This window comes from Mytilus galloprovincialis, chromosome 3 (assembly GCF_965363235.1).
Source record: "Mytilus galloprovincialis chromosome 3, xbMytGall1.hap1.1, whole genome shotgun sequence".
In the NCBI taxonomy this organism is placed as follows: Eukaryota; Metazoa; Mollusca; class Bivalvia; order Mytilida; family Mytilidae; genus Mytilus; species Mytilus galloprovincialis.
Genome location: NC_134840.1, coordinates 14,868,677 through 14,896,107, shown reverse-complemented (window position 1 = coordinate 14,896,107; position 27,431 = coordinate 14,868,677). Strand labels below are relative to the sequence as shown.

The following is a 27,431-nucleotide window of genomic DNA, read 5'->3' as shown; positions in this document are numbered from 1 at the left end:
TTTCTTATAAGTTATAAGTAACGATTTAAAACATATTCCTCCAGAGTCATATGGAATGGAAAATGTTATGGAATTGTTTACACATCACAAATATATATAGTTCATAATTGGATTAACATATTTATTGAAATGAACGAGTATAGCATAAAAGTTAATTCGGAGATGTTTCACACAGTGTAAGGGAGATAAACCAAGAGGAAATGTTCAACTTGGGTTTTATGTAATTTAATAACTCTCCTCTAGTTATTTTGTCAATCTTTTATACAAAAAATAAATAAAACAAAAATAGATTTGTTTCTTGAACGACGCGCTGTCTTTCAAAAAATGTCTATTTGTTTACATTTGTTCTCTTCGTTTATTCTCAGTATTGTTTGGATATTATTCAAATGGCAGGTTCATTCATGTTTAAAGTCTTCTCGGATTTTTTTTATCCTTGGTTAATATTATTTTGTGTAATTTATAGTTAAATGACTAAATGCTAGTAATGACGATATTCAACTACTTATTGTAGCATATATTAAAAATCTAAAATGAAAACCTGAAATTTCTAAATTTTATGAGTATAACAGACAATGAGTAGCAGAATGTTGCGAAATCTAATCCATTGACCGTCATTATCTGCAAAATTTCACAACATTAGATTTTATAAGTAAATAAACCATGTACATAGTTTTTTTTCCTGTACAACACACCTTCACTATGCATGTTTACTACTGTGTGCTTATTATTTATTTAATGATATTTTTTATTTGCAGTCTGACATCAAGAACTTTGACAACCTGAATATCTTATTAACGAGGGAGCGACATGATGCTTCTATTCGATAACAGTAATGGATATGATTTTTATTAATTACAGAAAATCAACGATTAATAATATACAAATAATATTCACTTTTTCGTGTAATACGTTCATCTTTTGACGGGTACGTGTTGCTAGGTCTTCAGTTTTCTATTTAGTTTTTGTCTTTTCGTTGTGTTTTGCCTTAGTCTTTAAATGAATTTAAAAGTTCACATGGTAATCTTAATTTTATGTTTACACGAATGAGTACTCACCAAGCTATTTTTAAAGACGGATAAATAGTACTGAAGTTGAGTCCTGTGTCTCTTAATTGAATGTATCTGTATTATTCATATCGTTATTGTCGTATTCTATTCAATTCAGTACTCGAAAAACACTCCTTTTTATTAAAAGGCGATTTTAAAGGACCAATATTGCTGGTAAACAATCAGTCTTTAACTAAAAAACCAAACTCATCGTTCTTTAACAATATGTATTTCTGGAACTAATCACAAACATGGTATATATATATATATATATATGCATGTGCTTTTTTTATTATTGAAAATAATAACCAATCGAACTCGTTTACTAATTCCTAAATTAGATTAAAGAAGCAAGTCGAATGTCGTTATCTGCTGTAACATTTGATGGACTATAATCACTATATAAGCTCCCCTAATTTCATTTATAACAGTTATAACTACCGAATTTATGCTGGTCGTCGGGGTATTCATGTCTGCATAAGATCCACTATTTCCCATAAAACCAGAATTTGTATGCACTTGATTTGATTCCTACAATGAAATATATATATTTTTTTATAATATTAACATTTGATCATGGTTATACTTTCCATTGAAGATAGAATTATTACGAACAAGCACATTAAAAAACAAAAAAGCAAATGTAAGAAATCACCCAATAAGCACTTAAGATAATTTCGCGGTGAATTTCATAAATTTTACTTCGCGTGGTACAAAACCTTTCCCACAAGAAGAATCACTACTGAACATTAAGCAAGAAACAATCAACTTATCATTTAAAACAAGAAGTCTTTTGATAATTCAAAATTCACAAACTGTTCCAGATAGATGCAAGATAGTAACTTAGACCGTTTTTTTTGTCGTCACTCTCCTATTAAATAGGAGTCTATTAGAACCAAAAATCCGAAACAATAGGTTAATGGGTGAGTTGACATATTAGTAAGAATTATATTTTTGTATGCTTTCTTTTGAGCAGCAAATATGTATTTAACACAAGTAATAGAACAAACAAGCTCTGAAATCTCGTATAAATAGGCGGTAATTACGTATTCCATACACAAGTAATACTTAATTGTTGGTGCTTAGAAATGTAGAAAGGTCTGTGGTCGCAGATGTAATAAAATAAAGTATCTTGTTCTAAAAACATCACGTGTATTAACTACATTAAGAATTAAATTAATGATACATCAAACACGCACACAAAATTACAAAAGAGTTATTCTACTAAAAATACACATTTAGTATACAATATATCCATATATCAAAGAAACCAAATTTGAAATACATGCACTTTTAACTCACCGAGAAAGATGCATAAGGCTCGCTGCTGGCATTACTAGTGTCACTTGAGCTTAAATTTGGATGGGTTTCTTCTCCCTCATATGCAGCGTTAGAATGTTCACCAATTTTACTTTTGAATAATCTTGCAAAAGAAAAATGAAAATATCAAATCAGATAAGTTTTTCTATTTGATTATGTAAAGCATTTTGCAGTTCCAATGTGAAATGTCTCCCTTTTTAATTAAATTTATCCAGTTTAAAGATAACGTACCTTACCGCCAAGTTCGAGCTTTTCATATTAAACTGCGGAATATCATCTTAAAACTGAGATATGTCAACTTTAAAAAGAGAAATTTTAACAAAATGATTTTGCTACTGGACCTGCGTATTTGAATACATTTAATGGCTATATATGTAATATGATATGGAACTACTTTTCCATAGGTGTTTCACAGTCAGTCAGTTAGAATACTTATCAATAACGAATTCACATACATAGATATAGGAAGATGGAAGGTGTGAGACAACTCTCCATCCAAATAACAATTTATAAAAGTAAACCATTATAAGTCAATGTACGGCCTTCAACACGGAGCCTTGGCTCACAGCGAACAAAAAGCTATAAAGGGTCCCAAAATTACTAGTGTAAAACCATTCAAACGGGAAAACCAACGGTCTTATCTATATAAAAAACGAGAAACGAGAAACACGTATAAATTACATAAACACACGACAACTACTGTACATCTGATTCCTGACTTAGGACAGGTGCAAACATGTCTGTTTCACTGTATAATTTGAAGTTTACAGTAAAGCAACTTATTGCTTGATAATTATATATAAATTTACTTTAAATGGGATTTACCCTGGTTCCTTCTTTTCATATGTTTTTTTTTCTGAATCTATAACATACTTATATTTATTTGACTCTTTAATCTGAATTGTGATTCGTATAAAACTACAATTTCACGAAGGATGTGTGAATAGGCAATACATTCTATTTGGACAAAAATTAAAACAAAACACTTCTAACTTTAGCATGACTCACCCGTCAACAAATTTATGATTCGTATGCATGTGTCCGGCACCATTTTCAGCCTACAAGAAAATAAATATATTTGATTATGGTTATACTTTCTTTTGATGATAAAATGAAACCCGAACAAGCACATTTTAGTTAACTATGAAACTATCTAATTTTCACTTTTAATAATTTCGCGAAGAATATAATCTTCCAAATAAGAACATTTGCCACAAGATATCAAAAAGCAATTAACCAATGATACAATCCAAAAAAGAAGAGCGTTATTCAAAGTTTCATTTTAAATGTGTTGGATGTATTCACATTAGATAAAAAATCCCCAAAAGTGGAAATTTATTTTAGTATGAAATGTACAAAACAGTCCATTTATTAAATTAATTTCTATAACTCGCTTGAATTAAAATCTATTAAAATAGGACTAGTATCATTCATTTGCACAAGACTGTTTTCTTTATGAAACGAAATAGCAATTGATTGGCCTCTAACCTCATGTTTTAAATGATATTTCATATATCTTCGCCCAAATAAGCTTTGTACAAAGTGAAGCGTCAAATAAAAACAAATGAATTTCCCCCAAAAGGATGCGTATGTCCATGTTTATTTGAAGACTTGAATCTCGATTTTATTTACCGGTAAGCGAATTTGTTCAGATTAAAAATGTAATATTTCTCATTTCCTTTTACCCTTTATTTGTAATACTTTATTTCAAACGTAATAAAATTAACGGTCAATTATCACGGATATATATGCATTTAATTGATCAAACCTAAATGAAATTTAAATGTTCAATTAGGATAATATTTAGATCTATTCTTTAAATATGCACACCACACCTTCCTATATCTATTGTTTTATGCTGGACCCCCTGAAAACGAAATATATATTTATTTCTTTACGCGTTATTACTTTTCTTTTAAGTGTTTCATTTAATCAAGGACTACTTCAAAAGTTAGGCTAGATGGTTTCGAATTATAGGTTCTAGTTGCTGAAGATGTGTATCTCTTTTATTGAATTATAATTTCATAGTTATTCTAATGTGTTATTTTGTCGTATGAATTTTGGTGTGACTTGTTATTTATACACCGAGCCATCGGGTTTTAGACTTTTCTATTTTGTTAATCTTTGTATTTATATCCAATTAATATTTTTCTTTGTCAAAAAAAAAATATATACTGTATCTGGTGTATACTATCAACGACAAAATCTAACTATCTACTACACTTTTTTTTTTTTTTTTTTTTTTTTTTTTTTTTTTATCTCTGTTAGATTCATTTGTATATGTGTTTGAATTCTTTAGTCTGCTGTGTTGCCTATCTGTAATGTATCCATATGTTAACAAAGCGTTGGCTAATGTATTCCTAATATCGTCGCATAAACCTCATAGAGTGTTTTTGCTGCTCACCAAACTTTGTCAATATATTGATACTATAAACAACAGTCAATCAAGTCGGGATTGTATTTGCTATAAAACCTACAGCTTTTACCATGTGTCAAGTAAGGAATATTGTAGTTGTTTTAATGCAGTTGTTTTTCACTAGTTTTTTTTTCTATGGATTTCTCCTTTTTGAATAAGCATAGGAGCTTGCTATTTTTGTTATACTTTTGTTTTTATCCTACTCTGAAATCATAAGTCCCCTTAATAACTTCATCTCTTTTTACATTTGATAGCTAGTGAAGATTAATATATTGTTGTCTGGATCCTTGCACTACCTAAACAAAGCTCATCCGTCTATAGAATGGATCGGAAAATTAAATTTGATGGTCGAACTAGAAAATCGATTTTGTTTTTGTATAGATGATGTTGTCCTTTTCTTATCTTTTTTATTTGTTTGTTTGCATTTGTTTTAAATTTTACTTTTCTTGTTTTACTTGTGAATTTAATATTATAAGTTTCTAAAAGGGCCAGACGCTACTTAATTTACCAAAGCACCTGAGATCAGCCAAGTTTTAACAGGGGTTGGTGTTGCTCAGTCTTGTTTTTTTTGTATCTTGTGGTTTGTGTACTGTTGTTTGTCTTTTTTGCAGCTATGGGAATGTCGGTTTATTTTCGACTTGTAAGTTTGATTGTCCCCCCGATTATTTTGTTGAAATAGAAATATTTGTATCGTTTATAGTTTGTAAAACCTTTTATCTTACCTCCTATACATTTCCAGGAATATGATTGGTTAAAAGCGTCCGCGTGCAAACCGTGTATATTTGATATTAGGTTAGTAGGGAGGCGGGGTTTATCTCATACACGGTTAGTAGTGGAGTTACGTCCCTTTATATTTCTTATTAGGTAAGAAGGGGGCGGGGCTTATTTAATACACGGTTAGTAATGGTGTTATGTCCCTTTGTAAAAAACAAAACGGTACTGAGAAAAAATCTTAAAAGTTCCAACAGACGAAGAAATTGATGATTCAGATTGAAACAAATTCATAAAACACATTTAAACCTTACAATCGTTATTGTTGGCATCTGTTTTTGTAGGATTAATGGAAGTATTTTCTTAGCGCTAACAGTATTGAAGACTTGCTCGTTTTGAGAATCACTAGTCTTAATTTCACACGTTAAGATAGTCGGTAAGATAAATTCGTTACATAGTGTGCTAGTGACGTAATACGGTATATATGGGGTCAGTAAATTCCATATGGGGATTCGAGCTTCGCTCTCACCCCATATGGAATTTACTGACCCCATATATACCGTATTAGGTCACTAGCACACTATGTAACTAATATTATCAGATTTTTATGAAGTTAATTTATAGCAGTAAAATGTCTTACACTGTCACTTTAAACAACGATTTTGTATACTTGGCTAGACTTTATTGTCCCTTATCCATCTGATTTTGCCCTTTTTCATCAAGAAAAAAATCATTTAAAATGCAGCTGTGACTTCATCGGCTATTTAATTGGTCAATGATTGTAACCAAATATATCGTGAAATAAATTTTGAACAGCTAATGTGTTTGAAAATTACGTTAATTAAAAAAAAAAAAAAAAAAAATTGCTTTGGAATTCATTAGACCAGTGTGTCGTCCTGATTATCCAACATTTTTGAAACTACAGGTAAAATGTAATGAAATTTTGGTTATTCCGATTGTCCCATTAAAAAAAATCAGAGTTCTGATTGTCCCATATGAAAAGTTCTGATATTTGTTTTTAGGAAGAAGATAATGAGCTGGTTCAAAAACCTTATACTAGTATTTTATCAGTAGAAAACCAAGTTTCCCATTTATACTAATTTTTTTTAAACTGATATTATTTCTTACAACATTAAAATTAATCTTTAAAATTGTTTATAGAAAACTAAGAAGATGGGGTATTATTGCCAATTAGGCAACTCTCCACAAGACAAGAAATAATAAAGACGTTAGAACAGCGTACGAGTTTATTGACCACATTTGTTTTTGATTAGAGATAGTATGAAAACATTCCGGAGTAACGAATAATTTCCGTTTAAAAACATTTCGTAGTAATAGATATTGTGAAATAGATATTATTATGAATTTAAATAAAATACTAAGTGTATAGTGGTAAAAACTGTTTGTAAGTTATTTATTTATTCCGACATTTGTGCTAATGTAATTTATAGTTAATTTTACTGTATATTCAGTGGTACATTTAACAGGGATACTTAATGGAATTCTCTACACCAAGTTTTATTGTTAAGGGGGTATGGGAGTCTAAAATAAAAATGATAGAATTTGTTCATATTTTGCCAAAACGTTGTATCTATTGATACATGTTGAAAAATATAATAAAAATGATAGGTCACCGCGCATTTTCTCAAGCTACAGGACGGGACAAAATGACACATTTTGTATGGACTATACAGGAAAAAACACCATTTTGTGATTAGAAACTAAACAAAATGATAGAATTGTTAAATACTTCAGGAAAAGATAGCTTTCAGACACTGCTTTGAGAATATCAAAAGAAAAGATAGGGTCACCGTACGTTTTTTCCGGCTAAAATACAAAATAGGAAAATTCCATACAGAATCCTTCAGAAAATGCACTTTTTTAGAGTTGCCTCCCCTTAAAATGCCAATTTAAAATAAAAATAAAAACAACCAAAAATAATTAACATTTGGAAAAATATCAATATTTAGAAGTTATATTCTTATAAATTGGTACTTTTAAATGAAAATTTACATTAAACATCTGGATTCCTGCATCAAATTTTGCTAACTTGATGGAAAATCTGGACCTTTGATTCTCTGTTTTTTACAATCCAAGATGGAGGAAGACACCCATACCACCTTAAACAGCAAAAGTTGCAATAAAGAATCAAATTTAAAAAAAAAATCATACCGCAAAGTCAGCTATAAAAGACCCCGAAATGTCTAATGTAAAACAATTCAAATGAGAAAACTAATGGCCTGATAAATGTACAAACTAATGAATGAAAAAACAAATATGATATACAGCAACGACAAACACTGAATTACAGGCTAATTACTTACAGAATGTGGCAAGGGTTAAATTAGTTTAGAGACACTAAGCCACCCCTAACCTAGAACAGTGGTGTATTAGTACAAACAAGAACAAACAATCAATATCAGTTGAAACGGTTAAACCTATTAGATGGATACAAAGCAAAAACACAGAGTGGATGTGGCAGGGTATTTATACATCCCAACAACAAAAAGTCACTCATTACAGATATGAAAGTTACGGACAGTTATTTAATAGCCAATTACAACCAATTAAACCAAACTTGCATCTAAGACATAAATGTCAATCAGTGAACCTCCAACAACCTATAACTTGTCTTAGATATTTGTATTCATAAAGATTGACCCTAGTTCGCATGAACTCAACATTTTAGTTTAAAGTTCAAAGATACAAAATGGAGATTCAAACTCATCAGTCGAAACAAACTCTCAAAAAAACGAAAAACGATGAAAAAGACAAACCACGGTACAAAAACTAAAGATTGAGCAACACGAATACTAGTTAATTAAAATAAAATTGATAATTGAAAAAAAGAATACTAGTATGTTAAAAAGACAAAAACCCGCCAAAAAATCCGTCAACAGCCGAAGGCCACAAATGGGTATTCAGCTGGCCCCTAAATAAAAAAGTGTACTAGTTCAATGAAAATGGAGGTCCCTCTAAACTCCAAACATATGAATAAACTAAAAATTTAAAATCCATACAAGACTAACACAGGCCATAAGGGCAGGTGCAAAAATGCGACGGGGTTAAACATGTTCTGTGATATCTCATTTCCCCCCTTTACCTCTAACTAATGTAGAATAAAGAAATACATAGCAATAGGCACAGTTAAACTCAGTTTAAAAGAAGTCCGAGTCCGATGTCAGAATAGGTAACAAAAGAAACTAAGCAAATGACGATACATAAATAAACAAAGGACTACTAGTAGTTTTTCCGCCTTCTCTGTCACTGTGTATTACAGTGGTAGGGTAAAATAGTATTAACATTTTTTTTAAAAACTCAAATGAGAAATTAAAAAATGGAGGAGTCCACACATCCAAACAAAATGAATAGTTTTACTGAATCAACCTTTGGTAAACTTGATTACAATATTCAAATCCTGTTCTGCATAACCACTTTCAATTATTTTAAAAGAATACTCCTTTTGTGAAGTTTCAACCTAATGCCTTGATTTGCTAACTTTTAAAATTACTTTCTGGTGTATGTTAATTGCTTTTAAGTTTTTTTTTTAGAAAGAAAGATTATTCTCCGCTCAATTTGTAATTGTTTTAAGAATATATTTTACTATAACAGGTATTTGTTACAATATTTTGCTCTCAAGGAATATTACAGATTTTGGTTTTGCTGTTTGATTAGGACTTTCCTATTTGAATATACGTCAAAGTTGTGTATGTTGTTTAATAAATTGACATTTGTCTCTCTCTGTCATTTTACGAATGATACTTTTACATTACTCGATTTTTTTTATAACTGTTTTACCTCTACGAAATATCCATTATAACACATAAAACACAGAGTTTAAATGTGTATGAAAGGTTTAAAAAATGGTTCCGAAATATGAGGAGATAATCGAATTCATACTCATATGCAATTACAAATAATTTAAGATGAGGACTTTTCAAATCATCTCACAATTCTGTTTGCGGATTTAGCAAATGTGGTTGTCGTTTGTTTATGTGTTACATATTTGTTTTTCGTTCATTTTTTTTTATATAAATAAGGCAGTTAGTTTTCTCGTTTGCATTGTTTTACGTTGTCTTATCAGGGCCTTTTATAGCTGACTATGCGGTATGGGCTTTGCTCATTGTTGAAGGCCGTACGGTGACCTATAGTTGTAAATGTCTGTGTCATGTTGGTCTCTTGTGGACAGTTGTCTCATTAGCAATCATACCACATCTTCTTTTTTTTTTTATACTATATTGATAATTTTAAAACTGTTCACAGTACAGTAAGTTTACATTTGTATGTTTTGTCAGATTTGAAAAAAAACCCCACTATTTAATTCATAAATATCCACTAAAGATCTTTCTAATAAGATTTTCAAAAATAATACGTATCTTCAATGTAAACAAATAAATACTCACGAAACGATGAATGATATATAAAAACTTACGTTATTAAGTTTCCTTTTCCTAGTCTTTGACTGTAGAAGAAACAAAAGTTACAATATATTAAAATCATTTTAAATAAGAAATATTTTCTTCATTTACAGTATAACATTTTAGTTTTTCTTCTCTTTTCCTACACTTTAGGATAAATTTAATACAAACGTTATCTGTGTTCAGTTGCAAATTATACCTCAGTGGGAATATGGATAAAACAAACCAGACTCTACTCACATAATCATCTTTAGTTTGGTCTATTAATATTTGTGTGTTTTCCCTCTCATCTTTACTCCGTCACCAGTTAAGTCTATAATCTAAAAATTGAACATACACACAGTATAAGATTAACATTAAAAATATCTGCATGGTCAACGGAAAAGTCTCTAAAATAACCTTCCTTGAAGCCATATGAACTTTGAATTATACAGTGCGGGACAAATTTGCCAATCCAAAACTGGAAAATCTGAATATGTTGTTTTACAAGAAATCAAAAGTGTTTTTGTCAAAGTAATATACAATTGGAAAGAAAATAATGTGTTCATATGTTCCAACATTTCACTGTTGTCACTACAGATATATAAAAGTACATTTTCAAAGGAAAATTTAAAGATCCAGTGTAAAAGTACTTTTCACATTGGAATTTCAAAGATACCACCAATAAACCATGGGAACATTGGTAAATAGTTTGTTTCCATGGGAAATCCTAAATTTCCCAAGGTAATATGATTTCCCAAGTGAATATCTATTGTTCCAATTGAAACATATTTTCCCTAGGGATCATGTGTCCTTCCCATGGGAACCATGTATTTTTCCTTTATCATTTCGAAATTTGTAAAAGAGCTATGAAATATCTTAACAAATTGACGGAATCATTTGACAAAAATTAATAAAATTACACTAAACTAAAGGTATATCTAATATTCTTAAACAATTTTTATCCGAGAGTTCGAACAACCAGATGTCAGTAACTTAACCGCAATATCCAACATAAAGACATCAGGGACCATTGTTTCTCTGGTCAGTAAAAACGGCAGCCAAACAGGAAATGATGAACAGTCTCAATATTGCAACCACAAACACCAGATGGGTTAGAAATTTAATTGATCCTGAACAAGTCATGGTTCAAGAAAAATTTGGAGCATCTTTATCAATTTAGAACAAGTACAGTTCTTATTATAATGCTATATTTTTTTTATGAAAAATAATATTCATAGAGTAAATATTAAGTATTTTTTTCTCGTTTTTTTTTTTTTTTTTTTTAATTTATTTACTTTACATATTATAGTTAATGCAAAAAAAAAACATAACAAAAAACAACAAAAAAAAAAACTCGAAAAATAATAACTATCATAACTTTACTATTTTAATGACAGTTTAGGTTTTAAAACTACGGAGATAAACCAAGAAGACTTTAAACTTAATATTATGAAGCCATTCGAATCAGATGTAGTTATGGCATCTTACACTGCCTAAACCACGACGAGTTTGTCAGCATAGGGATTGGGAAGGGTACCCAGTATATCACATAGTTCAACTTAACTATAGATGGCTGGTTAAACGTACAGATTCTCCAGGTTGGTAAGTATACTAGAGGTAGAGGTAATCAATTAAACATGACCTCTAAAATTGCATATAGCAATTATGCCCTGGAAACGTATGAGTTGGTCAACATAGAGTGGGGAGGGAACCCAGTTTGTCACATAGTTAAATTGACTATTCCGGGCAGGTCAAGCTAAGAGATTCTCCACATGGATAATTGTATCAGAGGTAGAGGAATAATCACTTATACCCTAGATCCGTATTAGTTTGTCAGCATAGAGTTCGGGTACATCTGTATGTCCCAAAGTCAAAAATAAGCATTGCCGGCTGAACAAAACTAAGAGATTCTCCACGTAGGAATCTAAACCTAAGAAAGAGGTAGACATTGCCTCTAAAATGGCATGTACTTATGTTCGAGACCCGCGCCTACCTCTATTTCTTGTATCATAGCCAACATGGATAATCGTATAGTTTGGCATGCCGGCAAAAAATTATTTCTAATTTGTGATTATTCACGGTACTCGTCTACATTTGTTGGGTTCTAGGAAATACGTGTTATTGGTCATATCAATGCCTACCTCTACCTCAGGTATGATGACACACATGGATAATCTCATAGTCTGGCCAGTCGCCATATATTTATTTAGACTTTGTGATATTCAAGTGTACCCCTCCCTTTTTAACAATTTGACGACAACCTCATACGTGTCGAGGTCATATGTGCTATGAACCATTTTTATAGGGTTATCCTAGCCCACGTGGAGAATTTCTTTGTTTGGCTAGCCGGCAATAGTTAATTTTGACATTTTGATATACCACGGAACTCGTCGTTCTCTGCTGAAAAATTCCTTAGGGTCTAGGGCATAAGTGCTATAAACCCGTTTAGAGGCAAGGTCTACCTTTGAATAGTAGTAGCAATAATCTGTGTGTGTTAAGGCTCTGATTGATTTCCATAGAAACGGAAAAATAAAGGTTTTTTTTCTTTCTTTAATTATTAAACGTTTTGTTTGTCTTGTTTTTTTAAAGTAGAAAATAAACGATAGCACTAACGATATGTAAAATTGAGAATGGAAATGGGGAATGTGTCAGAGAGAAAACAACCCGAACATAGAACAGCCGGAGGCCACCAATGGGTCGTTAATGCAGCAAGAATCTCCCGCGCCTGGAGGCGTTCTTCAGCTGGCCCCTGAAAAAATCTGTGTACTAGTTCAGTGATAATGGATGTCACCCTTAAGGTTAAAAGGAAGTAAATATAGATCGCTGGCGCCACCTAGATTTTACATCCAAGATAATAGGTAGAAGTAAATTTATTTTCTGCTGCCTTGGTAATTAGAAATTTAAATTGAAATAGTGAGAAATGAGTGTTGGCCATTGGTGTAGAAATAGCGAGAAATTTAGAGAAAACTCTCTAAGACTAGCAAGATTTTCTGTGCCAAATTAAGCAAGGGGTGTTCTTCATTCATGCTATTTCGAAAATTCCGGAACCGTTGAGTACCCTTAAAAAATGCCATTTTTCTATCAAAAAAGCTGCGGCACCATATGTGTTTGACCATTGCAATTACACCCAAAGGTGTTGATAATTCAGAATTCGAAATTTTTTTTAATGGATCTTTGATAGTGAAAAGGCAGGACCAAATAAGGCTACCATTGTCGCCTATGTAAATAATTACTTCCTTGTAACCTAAAGCAAAATGACGATTTCTGGCGCATCACTGTATTTTTCGAGATATTTTAGAAATTGGATCGGTAAATTAATAAGGTACTAAGTGATTAACTATATCAGAAGAAAATTGCTGATCGCCGTGAAACTATAGTCTATATCAAATTTTTACTGTTTTTTTGTTCTTCTGTCTCAGGGGTAGGGTTCATCGATCTACTGTAAAAACGAGAATTCTGTCAAGGACTCTGTCTTTAATAATTTCTCCTCATCCTCGATAACACTGAATGTATTTATGCATATCTAAAAAAAGGGGGGCTTATTTTTGCTCATATTAGCGATTTTTTTGTATTTTTAATGACTAAAATGTGCCAAAATGACCGTAAAATATTAAAAATTAGGTAAAAAATCAAAGGCTATACATGTTTCTCCTTAGTATCGTCGAATTGAATATTCTGAACACAATTCATATAAAACTCATAACAGCAATGATGAATTCTTAGTTTCAGCATTTTTATAGTCTATTTCATAAAATATCTTGACTCTTATGCAACGGTGTACATATATTCGCGATAAAGACGTATAATTTGGACACAGTTATTAAATCATCAGCCTAAAGTCTTTAATAGACCCCAATCGAACTTCATTAATCAAAAACCGCGTTTTAAATATAACCAAACAGTCAAAATAAGCTGGTCAATGGCCCCAAGTCTGTAAAAAGTAACGTTTTCTGTAAAGGGGGGTACCTGTAAAGAAAGTCATTTTAAATGGTGAATAATTGTCTCTTTAATCCAAAATTTTGAACTTAAGCAGCAGTAGTATATAGTAATCGACTAACGTAGAAGTTGTCCGATTTTATTTCAATATGTGTCAGTTTAACTCCGAATTATACACAAGAAACTTGAATTAAAAATGATACAAGACTAACGAAGAAGTATTTTTGAGATGGGACTACATTTGTAGACAACAAACAGATTATGGAATGTTCAATTTGCAATAATTTACTTTTAATTTTTTTTCAGTTTGCGTGCAATCTATTTTTGTTTAATACATGCATTTAAAAACTTCGAGAAGTTAGGGATATTCATAAGAACTGTTCTGTTTTATTTGTCACAGGGAATGTCCCGTTTTCAAAATGCACAATTTTGCATATTGCACCTTTTTCGTTCAATTTCTTTATAGTTATTTATAGTAACTGTCAAATTTCTATATTTAATCACCCTTTTCATTATTGTCGTTTTAGATTACACTATTTGGCACATAACAGAATTTTAAATTGATCAGGTTTTTGTTCTATATTGATGGAAGAATAATTAGTCATCAAAGGTACCAGGATTAGAGATTAATACGCAAGATGCGCGTTTCGTCTAACTTATTAGACTCATCAGTGACGCTCAGATCAAAGTAGTTAAGCCAGGCAAGTACAAAGTTGAAAAGCACAGAGGACCCAAACGTAGTTCAAAATACGGTTTTACTGTTATCTATTCCTGGGGTAAGATAAACCTTTTTTCTTTAACTACCTAAACACAGAACTTGAAGAAAACCCCATTGACCTGCCTGTGTTACGTGTATATAGAGATAACTTACTTTTGAATGTTACACGTCTTCCAAATGGCTGATAGTTTTTAGTTTATCAGCTAATAGACAGCATTTTGTCATGTGACCGGAACTTCATCAACGCTTTTGTCATGATTTACTACTTGGAAATGGAATTTAGAAATAATTTATAAGGAACAACTGTAATACATTTTCCGTTTATTTAAATATAACCTAAAATGTGTGGAACACTTTAGAATAACCAGTTGCGCTTGTTATTCATTTTGCACCAAAAATTCTAATGTAATTTTTCACTGATAGAAGTATAATACAGTGATTCCTTAGGGAGACGATTTTATAAGGAAGTTCAAAGCGTGGTCAGATGAAGTTTTACAATTCCGTAGGGAATTTAAATCAGGAATATTATATTTTTACTAGTTACATCCATATAAAGCATTACACATGCAAATACACGCAATTTCATTGCATTAGATATTTGGTTTCGAATATGCATAAAATATTTGCCACTAGACATTAAAAAAACTCTATATATTCTTTTCTTATTATAACTTCTGCAGTTGTTCTGCATTTTACCTTATATTATTATTTGAATTTATAATGGCATTAGCAAAGTTATGAAAAAAATGCTTTTATTTTGGTGGGTTAACACATTTATTAAAGTGAAAAAGTGCAAAAATAATAATTCACCTTTTAAAAACTAATTGTCTTTGATTTTGATAATTCCGATGGGAAATATCGATGATGAATTATTCTCATGCAAATGAGTAATTCTACCTTATTGAATCCGTATCCACACAACCTTCACTTTTACCCCATTAAAAGCTGGACATGGGCTATGCATGATTTATGACTATGTTGTGTCGTGTGTACTATTGTTTTTCTGTTTGTCTTTTTCATTTTTAGCCATGGCGTTGTCAGTTTGTTTTAGATTTATGAGTTTGACTGTCCCTTTGGTATCTTTCGTCCCTCTTTTAAGCTATTAAAAAGAAAAGAATGTCAACATTGAATATAAAACAAGGATAAATTCAAAATGCGTAGTTCTCTCTTTGCAAGGTTATAAGTTATATTTCCATACATCTAGTTTTTAATATTCCAAGATAGAAAACTCCATGTAAATGATACCGCAGTGACTCTAAAACAAATATTCTTATTACGAGAGATAGCACCGAACAATTTTAAAGTCCAAGGGAGAAAATTCTCATCAGAGTTATCGCACAACTTCGAAGAAAATTTTTCTATATCAACAGATCTACTAACAATCTCGGAAAATCTTTTGTCGATATACATGACAGTTTTAAAGGAGAAGAATGCACAATAAGTGACAAAAAAATTAAAATATTCACCTTGACCCCGTTTTCTTTTTGGTGGACACAAAATCTCAAATTGAAAGACCATGGCTCTCTATAATTTATGATTTATGAGTTATAATAATATTTCACTTATGTCAAATATATAAAGGGAAACAATTTCATATAGAATCTTCAGATGTTATCGATCAAAATAATTTTCATTAACCTGATTTTATATGAGCAATTTGTTAAAATAATTTTGTCGAATATCTTTTACGGGTGCGAAAAAAGCAGTGTGCACACGATAAACAGTTCTGTGAAAGATAACTCTTACAAAGTGAAGTGTTCCGTTAAACAGAAGTTATTTCTAATGTGTATACACTATTTTTTTTTTGTGTAGTATTGTTGTTTTCAAAAGACATTGATTAGATTTTTGGTATGTGATACTGAAAAAAATCATATTTTAAAAATCTAAGCGACATCTTTTGACACAACAATATCACACCAGAGAAAAAAAATTAGTTCTTTCCAGAAAAAACGATATGTTTTGATTTCAAATTATTAAATCATATCTAACACACACTTATTTGAAAAAAGGGATTTACTTTCTTACTTCTGGTTATAAAAAAGACACATTCAGTATAATATGATTGTTTACATAACATTTGATCCCAAAATTTATGGGTCTATTTAATTATTAATTGAATAAGTACCTAAACAAATCTTCTTCATGCTTACATAAGGAAACTACTGGTTAGCTATTGCATGGTCGTATGGTGGTTATAACTTGTAACCTCTGGTTAAGAAATTGTCAATTTCAATCTTTTACGCTAGCTTTAATTGGCTTAACCCTTTCCCTTTCAGTCATTTTAGACCTTTACTTATCGAAAAGACACTATCAAAGTTTCAATGTATACTGCATTCGCATCAATGATCATACACATGCCATGTTGAGCTCAAATGAAAGATAATTGGAAAATATTTCAAAACGTTAAGTTTGAAGATAATTCGTCCTTTTTTTGTCCACGTGGTATATTTCCAAAGGTCACGTGACTGTGGGAGAAAAAGTGAAAAAAATACGAAATCCTTGGGCAAAAAGGTCGTGCAGAGACATATTGTTGCGCTAACAGGGTCAGGTTTTGGTGGAAACACAATTCCCCGAGTCTGTTGAAGACATATAGGTAATTACATTGGTATAAAAAGACGCATAACGAGCTATAGGCCTTGAAATATCTATGTCCGTAACATTCAAAATGACTGATTTTAGACGCTCTTTTTGTCAAATTTCAAACTTGGACACACGTTATTTGGCTCATTCGTTTTCAATCAATCAGCAAGCTCAATTTTGTTTTTACAAGGGAAAATTCATTGAATTACCAATGCTAGATTGATCAAGGTCACCATATACCGAGCCCGATGGAGGAAATGGGGTAAAAAAAGGGGGAGCAATTTGGCACATACATTCTTTTAAAAACATTTCGTAGGTTTGCTTTTTTGAAATTGAAAGTAAATTTAAGTAAAGTTCGAACACTCAATCTTAGCGCCTTGTGACAGATCAGCATACCTTTGCGCCACTGGCATTGAAAAGAATTAATTGAAATTTGTTCGTTTTCTTTTAAAAATTATGTTTTAAGCTGATAAATTTTTGTTGCCAAATGCCTGATTTTTACGCATACATGTTCCTTTATTCAAATAGAAGTGTTTTCATCTTTATCATAGCACAACACTTACGAAACCATGTTTTGTGACATCTATTTCAACTTTGCCAAAAAAAATTCAGAATATTTTAGTGTTTTTTGTCTTTTTTCCCACAATTTCTTTAAGATTGCATTTCTGTAAATATTGACCATGCAATTTCCAATAGGAACTTCTTTTACGGCTAAATCTGTACCACTTCTACTATTAAGTTTTGAAAAAAATCTTATCCTAGAATTGAAAGATCATATGCACCACAATTTTTTTCAAAGGTCAAAATATAGGGCTGTGCGGCATATTTTCAACGTTTATATGCCCTGAACTTCTCAGAGTTTAAACAAACACTAATTTTCTTAAATGCCCCTACCTCGAATGAAAGGTTACCACAGATTTCAATGTTAACAATATGCACATGTTTATTTACTGGTAACATTCCCAAGTTATGTGTCTGTCAGATGGAACACAGAGAGCATAACTGGGAACCAGTATGTAAACAAAATTTATTTTCTATGAATATTCAAGATCTCCCCAAAAGAGGCGTGTTTTGAGAAACAGCTGTATTTACAAAGTGCAACCTTAAGAAATGACTTCGGATTTTTAGCGCACTTCAAGTTTGTGATTGCGCTGCGACATTAAAAATTACATTTTCAACTAGTGTACAAGTTAGAACTATAAGTTTAATACTATTCCTCAAAAACTCACTGCACAGTTATTGAAAAGAGCAGTTTTCCTTGCACTTATTTTTGAAATTTCCCTTAAAATTCGAAGAAAAATAAATGGTTTTTACAGAAAAATTACACATCAGTAAGGGGCGACTTCACAATAAACTAATAATAATAGAAGTTTGATGCACATTAAATCACATTGCTGGTTATCTGAGGATTAATTTGAGCCTATAACCACATCTGTACGTCAGAAAATGGCGATGGAACAAGTCTAAATGCCCCACAAAAATCTTGAAATTGGCCTTACCGGTAAGCTGTACCGGTGTGAAAGGGAAAGGGTTAATCACAATGATAACAAAAACATATGGTTTCCAGATAAATTTGCTTAAAACAATAGAGATGAACTTCCGGTTTAAAAAAATCACTTCCGGTACCATCTGATAGATTACTTCGCACTGATTCCAAAAATATTGTTTGAGGTCATTTTAAATTAAATCAGTGCAGGAAATGCCTACTTCCTGTTTTGAAAAAGTCACTGCCAACCGACTTTTTCAAGTTCATATATCTACGAACTGAATGGAAAAAAAACCCTAGATTTTTCATAATTAAACACAATATTAATACATAGATCAAAATCTTGGACATCAAATTTACCCCATGACCTTGACCTGAATGTCAAAACCATCAACCACGTACCTCAAATCAAAAGACTCTTGACCTTAACTATATATGGTTGATGATTTATATCATGATACAGCTAATTCTAATAACAAGTTTAAACTGAATTCACGAATAATATGATAATTAAATGTTCGTCTTCATTTTAATACGAGGCAGGCATTACCTGTGAAATGGGGACGAATCAAACATGTAAAAAGAGAAACGGAAATACCGTAACGTTTCCGATTTTGGTTCTGTTGTTAGGGATTTAGTTGTGACGTTATGACGTCATATTCAATGTAAACAAAGAACCGCTGTCATTAGGTAACGTCTTTTTTATAACAAACAATTTTGAAAAATGAATTTTTATTGAGTTCCTTTCTGAGACTGATAAATATACATTTTATTCAAAGTCTCATGCAAACAAGATCGCAAACGGAAGTAGATTTCTGCGCAGATCCGGTAATTCAAAAACGCAACATTCCGGATCCGACATATTTTTGAACGATTTTGAGTTCATTTGTACAATAAAAAAAATCGGGAAATTTTCCCGATTTTTTTTTTATTATTGAATTTTCTACTGTAATAGAAAACTCATTTCAAACGGGATAGCACATCCTCATTTTCACGGAAATGTTGTTAACCGTGGCCCGAAATTTAGAAATGATCCATGTAAACTTGTCGCTCCTTTAAATAAACTTATTCTAAAGGGTTACCTATTCAACACTGTAATAAGATCATTGAATATTGTTTTTATTGGTATAAATATTGATTTTGTTATCAGTAAATTAAAAGCTTACTAAATAAAATTAAAAGCTAACTAAATATTACTAGTATTTTATATGCATATACTTATTCATGGATCTACAATCTGTCGATATCTGTAACTTGGCATTGCACAAGGTCATGTTTTTCTCTGGCTGTTTTTGACGTCTTTACACTAAATTCAGTGGATGTTGGTTGTGTACGGATTGATAGTTTAGTCTTAGATGCATGATTTTTTTTTATTAGTTGTTAGTGGCTTTGAACTAGCTGTCAGATAACTGCGAGTACTCTCAGATCTGTTCATTGTGTCTTTTTGTGTCGGGATGTATAAGTACCGGTCCACGTCCACTTGTATTTTTGTCCATCTGATGAGTTAAGCCTTTTTCAACTGATTTTTATAGTTCGTTCTTATGTTGTACTGTTATACCACTGTCCCAGGTAAGGGGAGGGTTGGGATCCCGCTAACATGTTTAACCCCGCCACATTATTTATGTATGTGCCTGTCCCAAGTCAGAAGCCTGTAATTCAGTGGTTGTCGTTTGTTTATGTGTTACATATTTGTTTTTCGTTCATTTTTTATACATAAATAAGGCCGTTAGTTTTCTCGTTTAAATTGTTTTACATTGTCTTATCGGGGCCTTTTATAGCTGACTATGCGGTATGGGCTTTGCTCATTGTTGAAGGCCGTACGGTGACCTATAGTTGTTAATGTCTGTGTCATTTTGGTCTTTTGTGGATAGTTGTCTCATTGGCAATCATACCACATCTTCTTTGTTATATTTGTCCCTTTGATATTCAGTTTTAACTTTTTCCCAAATATGGTTACTGTATTTTTTTCAAGTGTGCAGCCAGTTAATAGTATGATATCTTCAATAAGTATATAATATGTGAATCATTTTTTTCCAAAATAAAATAGCACTTGAATTATATATCTGGTAATTCACATATCGTATGATAATCTTTTCATTGTTCATATTCTTATATTGCAGGATGCGTAAATCAATGCATATGGTTCGTTTGGTCATAAATTTAGTATTTTTTTCTAAAATCTAAATGCAATTAGATTTCAGAAATACCTTAAATAGCAGCAAAAAGGAATAAACGTTACTTACATCTGCGCCTGATTGACACCTGAAGTATAAATAAAAGAGATTATTTGTTGATTAATAAAAAAACCTGCTATAATGGAAAATGTTGTTCATAGTTGATAGCCGATGATCATCTTGCGAATTGTTATAATAAGCAATACGTATACGATAAACAGACAATATGAACACAAATACCTGTTTGTAAGTTTCGACTTCGGTTTACATTTCTAACTCAGTTGACAGTTTTGACTTTCCCACTCTTTATATGACAATCTTATCAAACCAAATTTTTCCTATCTTATCAAATTTCCGTTTGAAAAATCTTATTACACATTTCTTTGCTGCACTTCATATTAATATAAATATATAAAAGAAGATGTGGTGTAATTGCTAATATGATAACTCTTCACAAGAGATCAAATGACAAATAAACAACTTTAGGTACACGACCGTCAACAATGAGCAAAGCAAGAAAAGGTTTTGACAGATTGTAGATCAATGAATGTGCACATGTATATACCAGTGATATTTAGTTTGCTTTTAATAAATAAACACCAATAACATAATATTCAATAATCCAATTACAGTGTTGAACTTGAAACCGTTTGAATAAGTTTATTTAGAGGATGAGTTTATTTATTAACATCTCCGTAATCAAAATATTGAAGTGCTGAACATTGGATGACCGCAAGTTCTTGTTGCTGGTCAAAAGCATATGTCACAGCAAAACATCACATCTCTATACCTGAAACTGAGGTTAATGCACAGCGATATGTTTTTTTCGTGCGTGGATGATGAATACACGACAGAAAACTCAACATCACCGTCATAACTATTATAGTGTAGTGATACAAATCAATATACAATGGTTTGTTGTTATATTTTGTATGAATATAACAGTTACATGTATATATAATTTTGTATATCATTCTATTCTACTATTCTAACAAAAGTTCAGTGCAAGTGCATGGTGGACACTCTTCTTAAAAAATTTAATTTTTCTAAAAGATTGCATTTGGGTAGGACTTCCCCGCCAAAATAATTACAGAGTTACCGGCCCTTGCCGGGATTGTCACAACACCTTAGGTAGCACTCCACAGTTGGGGTTCGTGTTGTTTATTATTTAATTACAAAAAGGAGATAACTGGCTTCTTCGGGTAAGCAAAATTACACTCCAGGTTCATACGAAAGACAAATGAACACTATTTATGAAAATGTATATAATTTCTATGTATTTATACATGATATTAGTGGAAGCAAAATTTAAAATTTAGCACATGATCATGACTGTAGCTTGACTATCTTATTGACGGTGACAAAGGATCTCATATCAAAAGTCCTTATGTCTGTAGAAGTCTTATCATGTACCATACCATTCACGTCAAACACAAAAAAGAAGAGATATACCCCTAATTATAGGTGGCCTGACCGATTTAGTCCCAGTAAACAACTTATCTGGTGGAAGGCAAAATATGAAAAAAATCAAACGATATATGCAATGCTGTTAAAGGAGAAATGATAACAAGAAACAAAATTAAACACCCTTTCCAAATTAATGGAACAATAACTGGAACAAATATTGTTCCGTTTTAGACCAGTATTTTTATGGGCAAATTAAAACAGCAAATTTTTAATTCTTCTCTGTATAAATCTCTGTTTTGGCTCCGATTGATCGGTGATATTGACATATAGTTGGATTATACTGAAAAGAGAACCCAGTGTGTACATTTTACATGCAAACGACGACCAATCCTAAAAAATATTCAATAATAAAAATTTTCTAACTCTAGCTCTGACATCACATTTCTGGACACTGCTGCCCAATTAAAAGAGAGGGAAAAGATGCCAGCGGGAAATTCAAAGTAAATAAAGGAATCATATTTACAAATTGCACGCCCACAGACAAACTTATTTCACACATGAGAAAAGTAAACAAAAGAGTACCTTTGTCAATTTTAGTTTTTAGTGGGGTTCCTGTTGTTTATTCTTTAGTTTTATATGTTGTGTCATGTGTACTATTGTTTGTCTGTTTGTCCTTATCATTTTTAGCCATGCCGTTGTCAGTTTATTTTCGATTTATGAATTGGACTTTCCTTCTGGTGTCTTTCGTCCCTCTTTTTGTCCCGACTGATCATCCAAAGTTTGACAAATTATCAAACCTTATCCGCGAAAATTGAAAAAAAAATGAATCTCAACCTTAATTGCCAAATTTCTTCTCCGATGCACCCGTACCAACTTTTCATAGGTCCAAAAAATTTAAAGACATGCTGATGAGAGCTGATGATTTATCCACTACATCTGACTGCTAGTCAATCAGCTTTTACAAGGATGATGGGAACGAACAATGGACCTAGTCTTTCTACAGTCAGTCAACTTTACATATATCTATATACATATTTGTAGTCCAATTTATTGAAACTCTATCGTATACTAGTATATGAGTATTTATACCTCCATAGTTTGTTGTGTAGCCGTTCCATTATGTCTTCCAGTTCTCTTATCTCTCTCTCTGCTTTTTTGATTTGGATCGTAATTTCCTGATTTGACTGTTTCTTTATTTGACCACCCAATATGTCTAGAGCCTAAAAATATATGATAGGTTTTGTTTCAATGCATATATTCAAACATAATGAACGATAATAGCCTAAACTATTTATGCATATGTAGTTTTATTTCATAGTCTAACAAAACAGCCTTATTGAAAGAAAAAAACTCTACCTACTAAAGATATTGCCAAAAATGCTAAAAGTTAAAACAAAATCCTAGGTCAATTCCAATGCAGGTTAACGAGGCATTTTTATGAATCTTGTTTGGCTGATCTATTAAGTTTTTACAGATTCTGTCGAAATAGCTCATAATTAAAAAAAACACCTCCAAATTGTTATGTAAAGTCAATGACTCCATAAATAGAAAAAGAACATTTTGTACACAGGTTTTCCTTACCTTTTATAGTTTATAAGCTATACGATTTTATATATTTTATCTCTTAGTTCTATTTTTAGTCACAATGGTTTTTTTCCACAATAAATAAATAAATAAAATAAATAATCTTTATTTCAAGAGGATGATCCCATTAGTTAAAACTAATCTTCCTGAGAGTCCTCAAAATAATAATAACATATTTATAAGTACATAGAGTATTATAAAGTTATATTATACACAATATACAATTGTATTTAAATAATAATGAAAAAGCATATTAATTTGCACAATTGATGAAAAATTTGTAACATTTTGTTTTAAAACGTACAAGTGTATTACTCATTTTTATTTCATTTGGTAAACTGTTCCATATTTGAGAACCTGAATATGTAAATGTTTTCTTTAAAAAATTTGTTTTTGGTTTTGGAAGATTTAATACTTTTTCATCAGCTGAACGTAAGTTATAATTTTGATTATCAGTAAAATGAAAATTTTCTTGTAAATAGTTAGGAACCATACCATTTAATGATTTAAATACAAGTATTGCCTTTTGGTATTGAATGCGTTTTTCCACATTTAACAATCTACAAGAACTAAAAAGACACACGTTATACAAAACACTTCAAGTATTATTCACTTAAAATATTTACGACAATAACGTGTTGGAGGAATTCAGTGGACTACTGTTTCACTTACCGGTCGTTGCGCTCATTTCAATGTTATTTGATTAAAACCCGTGTACTATGGACACATTCCTGTTTAATTTATGTTCGTGTAATTTAATTTTATAAGTTACACGTTGCTGAGGTAATTTTGTTGATCGGCCTTATGGAAAGAAAATAACTCTACCTACTAAAGATATTGCGACAAATGCTAAAAGTTAAAACAAAATCCAAAGTTTATTCCAATGCAATTGACAAAGTTAAGTAAGCATTTTTATGAATCTTGTTTGGCTGATCTATTTAGTTTTTACAGATTCTGTCTAAAATAGCTCATAATTGTTTTAGAAAAAAAGTGTCCAAATTGTTATATAAGGTCAATGAACTATGTATTGGCTTCCGAAGCTACACAAAACACCTTACAAATATAGATTTATTTCGTCTTCAAGCCATTGTTCCACTACTAAATTGTCTTTTCTTCTTACCAGCACACTTGGTACAATTAAAAACCTGATAATAAATTGTTCAAATAAGGCCTTCGAAAATAGTGGAATTAATTACTTTTGGAGTTTCAAGAACTCGTTGGAAGTACTTGATAAATTGCATGCTTATATTGGTGATTTTGAATCTGTTCAGAGTTTTGATTTTTCTACCCAGTATACCACATTGCCTCAAATTCTCATTAAGAAAAAATTCATACACCTAATTAAATGGGCATTTAAAAAGTCAGAATGTGAATATATATGTTCAAACTCTTCTAGGTATTTTTTTAGTAGCAATAAACAAAAAAACTATGTCAATTGGACATGCTTTGATACTATATATGCCCTTGAATTTTTACTAGATAACATTTTTGTTCGCTTTGGGAATTCCATATATCGTCAGATTATCGGAATTCCAATGGGGACTAACTGTGCACCACTTATTGCGGACCTGTTTTTGTATTGCTATGAGTCACACTTTATGACAAAAATAAGCAAAGACCCATCGAAACAACATCTGATAAACAAATTTAATAATACTTTTAGATATTTGGATGATATTTTGGCTCTCAATAATGACGACTTCAGTATGTATATTAAAGAAATTTATCCTGTTGAAATTACTTTAAATAAAGCTAATACTAACAATGACCACTGCCCTTTCCTCGATCTTGATATCTATATCACTAACGGAAAGCTGAATACTAAAATTTATGATAAAAGAGATGATTTTTCATTTCCTATCGTTAATTATCCATTTGTAGATGGTGACGTTCCCTTGTCACCATCTTACGGTGTTTATATATCTCAATTCTTAGGAAGAAAGATGATGTTCTTTCACTAAATAATTCAAAATTTGGTGACTATGTGGAACGCATCTATCCAATCGAGCTAGAGATAAATTATACTACAGATACAGTTAAGTCGGCCTCATATCTTGACTTACATCTAGAAATTGACAATGAGGGTCGGTTGAAAACAAAACTTTACGACAAAAAAGATGATGTCAGCTTTCCAATTGTGAACTTTCCATTTCTAAGTAGCAACACTCCAGCAGCACCTGCATACGGGGTATATATCTCCTAATTGATACGATATTCCCGTGCTTGCATTTCCTATCATGATTTTCTTGATAGAGGGTTGCTGCTCACAAGGAAGCTATTAAACCAAGAGTTCCAAATGGTGAAGTTGAAATCATCCCTTCGTAAATTTTACGGACGCCATCACGAGTTGGTTGACCGTTATGGAATAACCGTATCACAAATGATATCGGATAACGATTCACCTCAAAAACTATCAAAACCTTTGAATAGACCTACTATATATAAAAAAGAAGATGTGATATGATTGCCAATGAAACAACCGTCCACAAGAGACCAAAATGACACAGAAATTACCAGCTATAGGTCACCGTACAGCCGTCAACAATGAGCAAAGCCAAAAACGCATAGTCAGCTATAAAAGGCCCCGAAATGACAATGTAAAACAATTCACACGAGAAAAAACTAACGGCCTTATTTATATAAAAAAAAAATGAACGAAAAACAAATATGTTACACATAGACAAAAAACAACCATTGAATTACACGCTCCTGGTGTTCCTTTGACTTATGGCGTGTTGTTGGATTGGTGTCCCTTTAACACCAATCTCACAGGATTGATCATATGAAAGCAGTTTATTAGAATGCTAAAATATCCAGTAAAGTTTAGTTGCTTACTAGTAGATTATTTTTACATAATTGTTTAGTTTTTCCTATTTCCCTTTTAAAAAAAATCTATTTTGATAAATTTTCTGTTTATACTATTAGGGTCTGCCTGTATGTACCAGAGAATGATGATAAATACACATATATTTTTGGCTGAAAAAAAATAAGCTTAAATAATAAAAATATGAACTAGCATGCAGCTTCTATTGATATAGGAAGATGAGACAACTCTCCATCCAAATAACAATTTATAAAAGTAAACCATTATAGGTCAATATACGGCCTTCAACACGGAGTTTTGGCTCACACCAAACAAAAAGCTATAAAAGGCCCCGAAATAACAAGTGTAAAACCATTCAAACGGTAAAACCAACGGTCTAATCTGTATAAAAGAACGAGAAACGAGAAACACGTATAAATAACACAAACAAACGACAACTACTGTACATCAGATTCCTGACTTAGGACAGGTGCAAACATTTGCAGCTGGATTAAACGTTTTACTGGTACCAAACCATATTCCTTTTTCTGAAATAATAGCATAACATCACAACATAGAAAAACACACGATAAAATATCAATTTGCAGGCTTAACTCAATCAAAAAACGTAAATTACCACACTATGAACGAATAAATTTGATCTGCGATATCTGAATGCAAATGCACAGTTAATAAAATATTAGGGACAAACATTCAAGGCCAAAAAGCAAATAAACAAGTCCAAACAAAGCCATGGCAAGACACCACCGCGAAATATTTAACCCTTCGAAAATAATCACTTTTGAAAAAAAAACGGTTCTAATAATGTATACAGGTTAATGAAAAATAA

General features: G+C 31.4%; 1 protein-coding gene across 1 annotated transcript in view; it reads right to left on the bottom strand.

Annotated features, from left to right (window-relative positions):
* Positions 1-27,431, bottom strand: part of LOC143066215 (uncharacterized) — a 61,953-nt gene that overhangs the window by 16,934 nt on the left and 17,588 nt on the right. Inside the window, exon 5 of the mRNA XM_076239214.1 lies at positions 23,264-23,414. Coding sequence (XP_076095329.1) covers positions 23,264-23,414 — 151 coding nt within the window. The remainder of the gene's footprint in view (positions 1-23,263; positions 23,415-27,431) is intronic.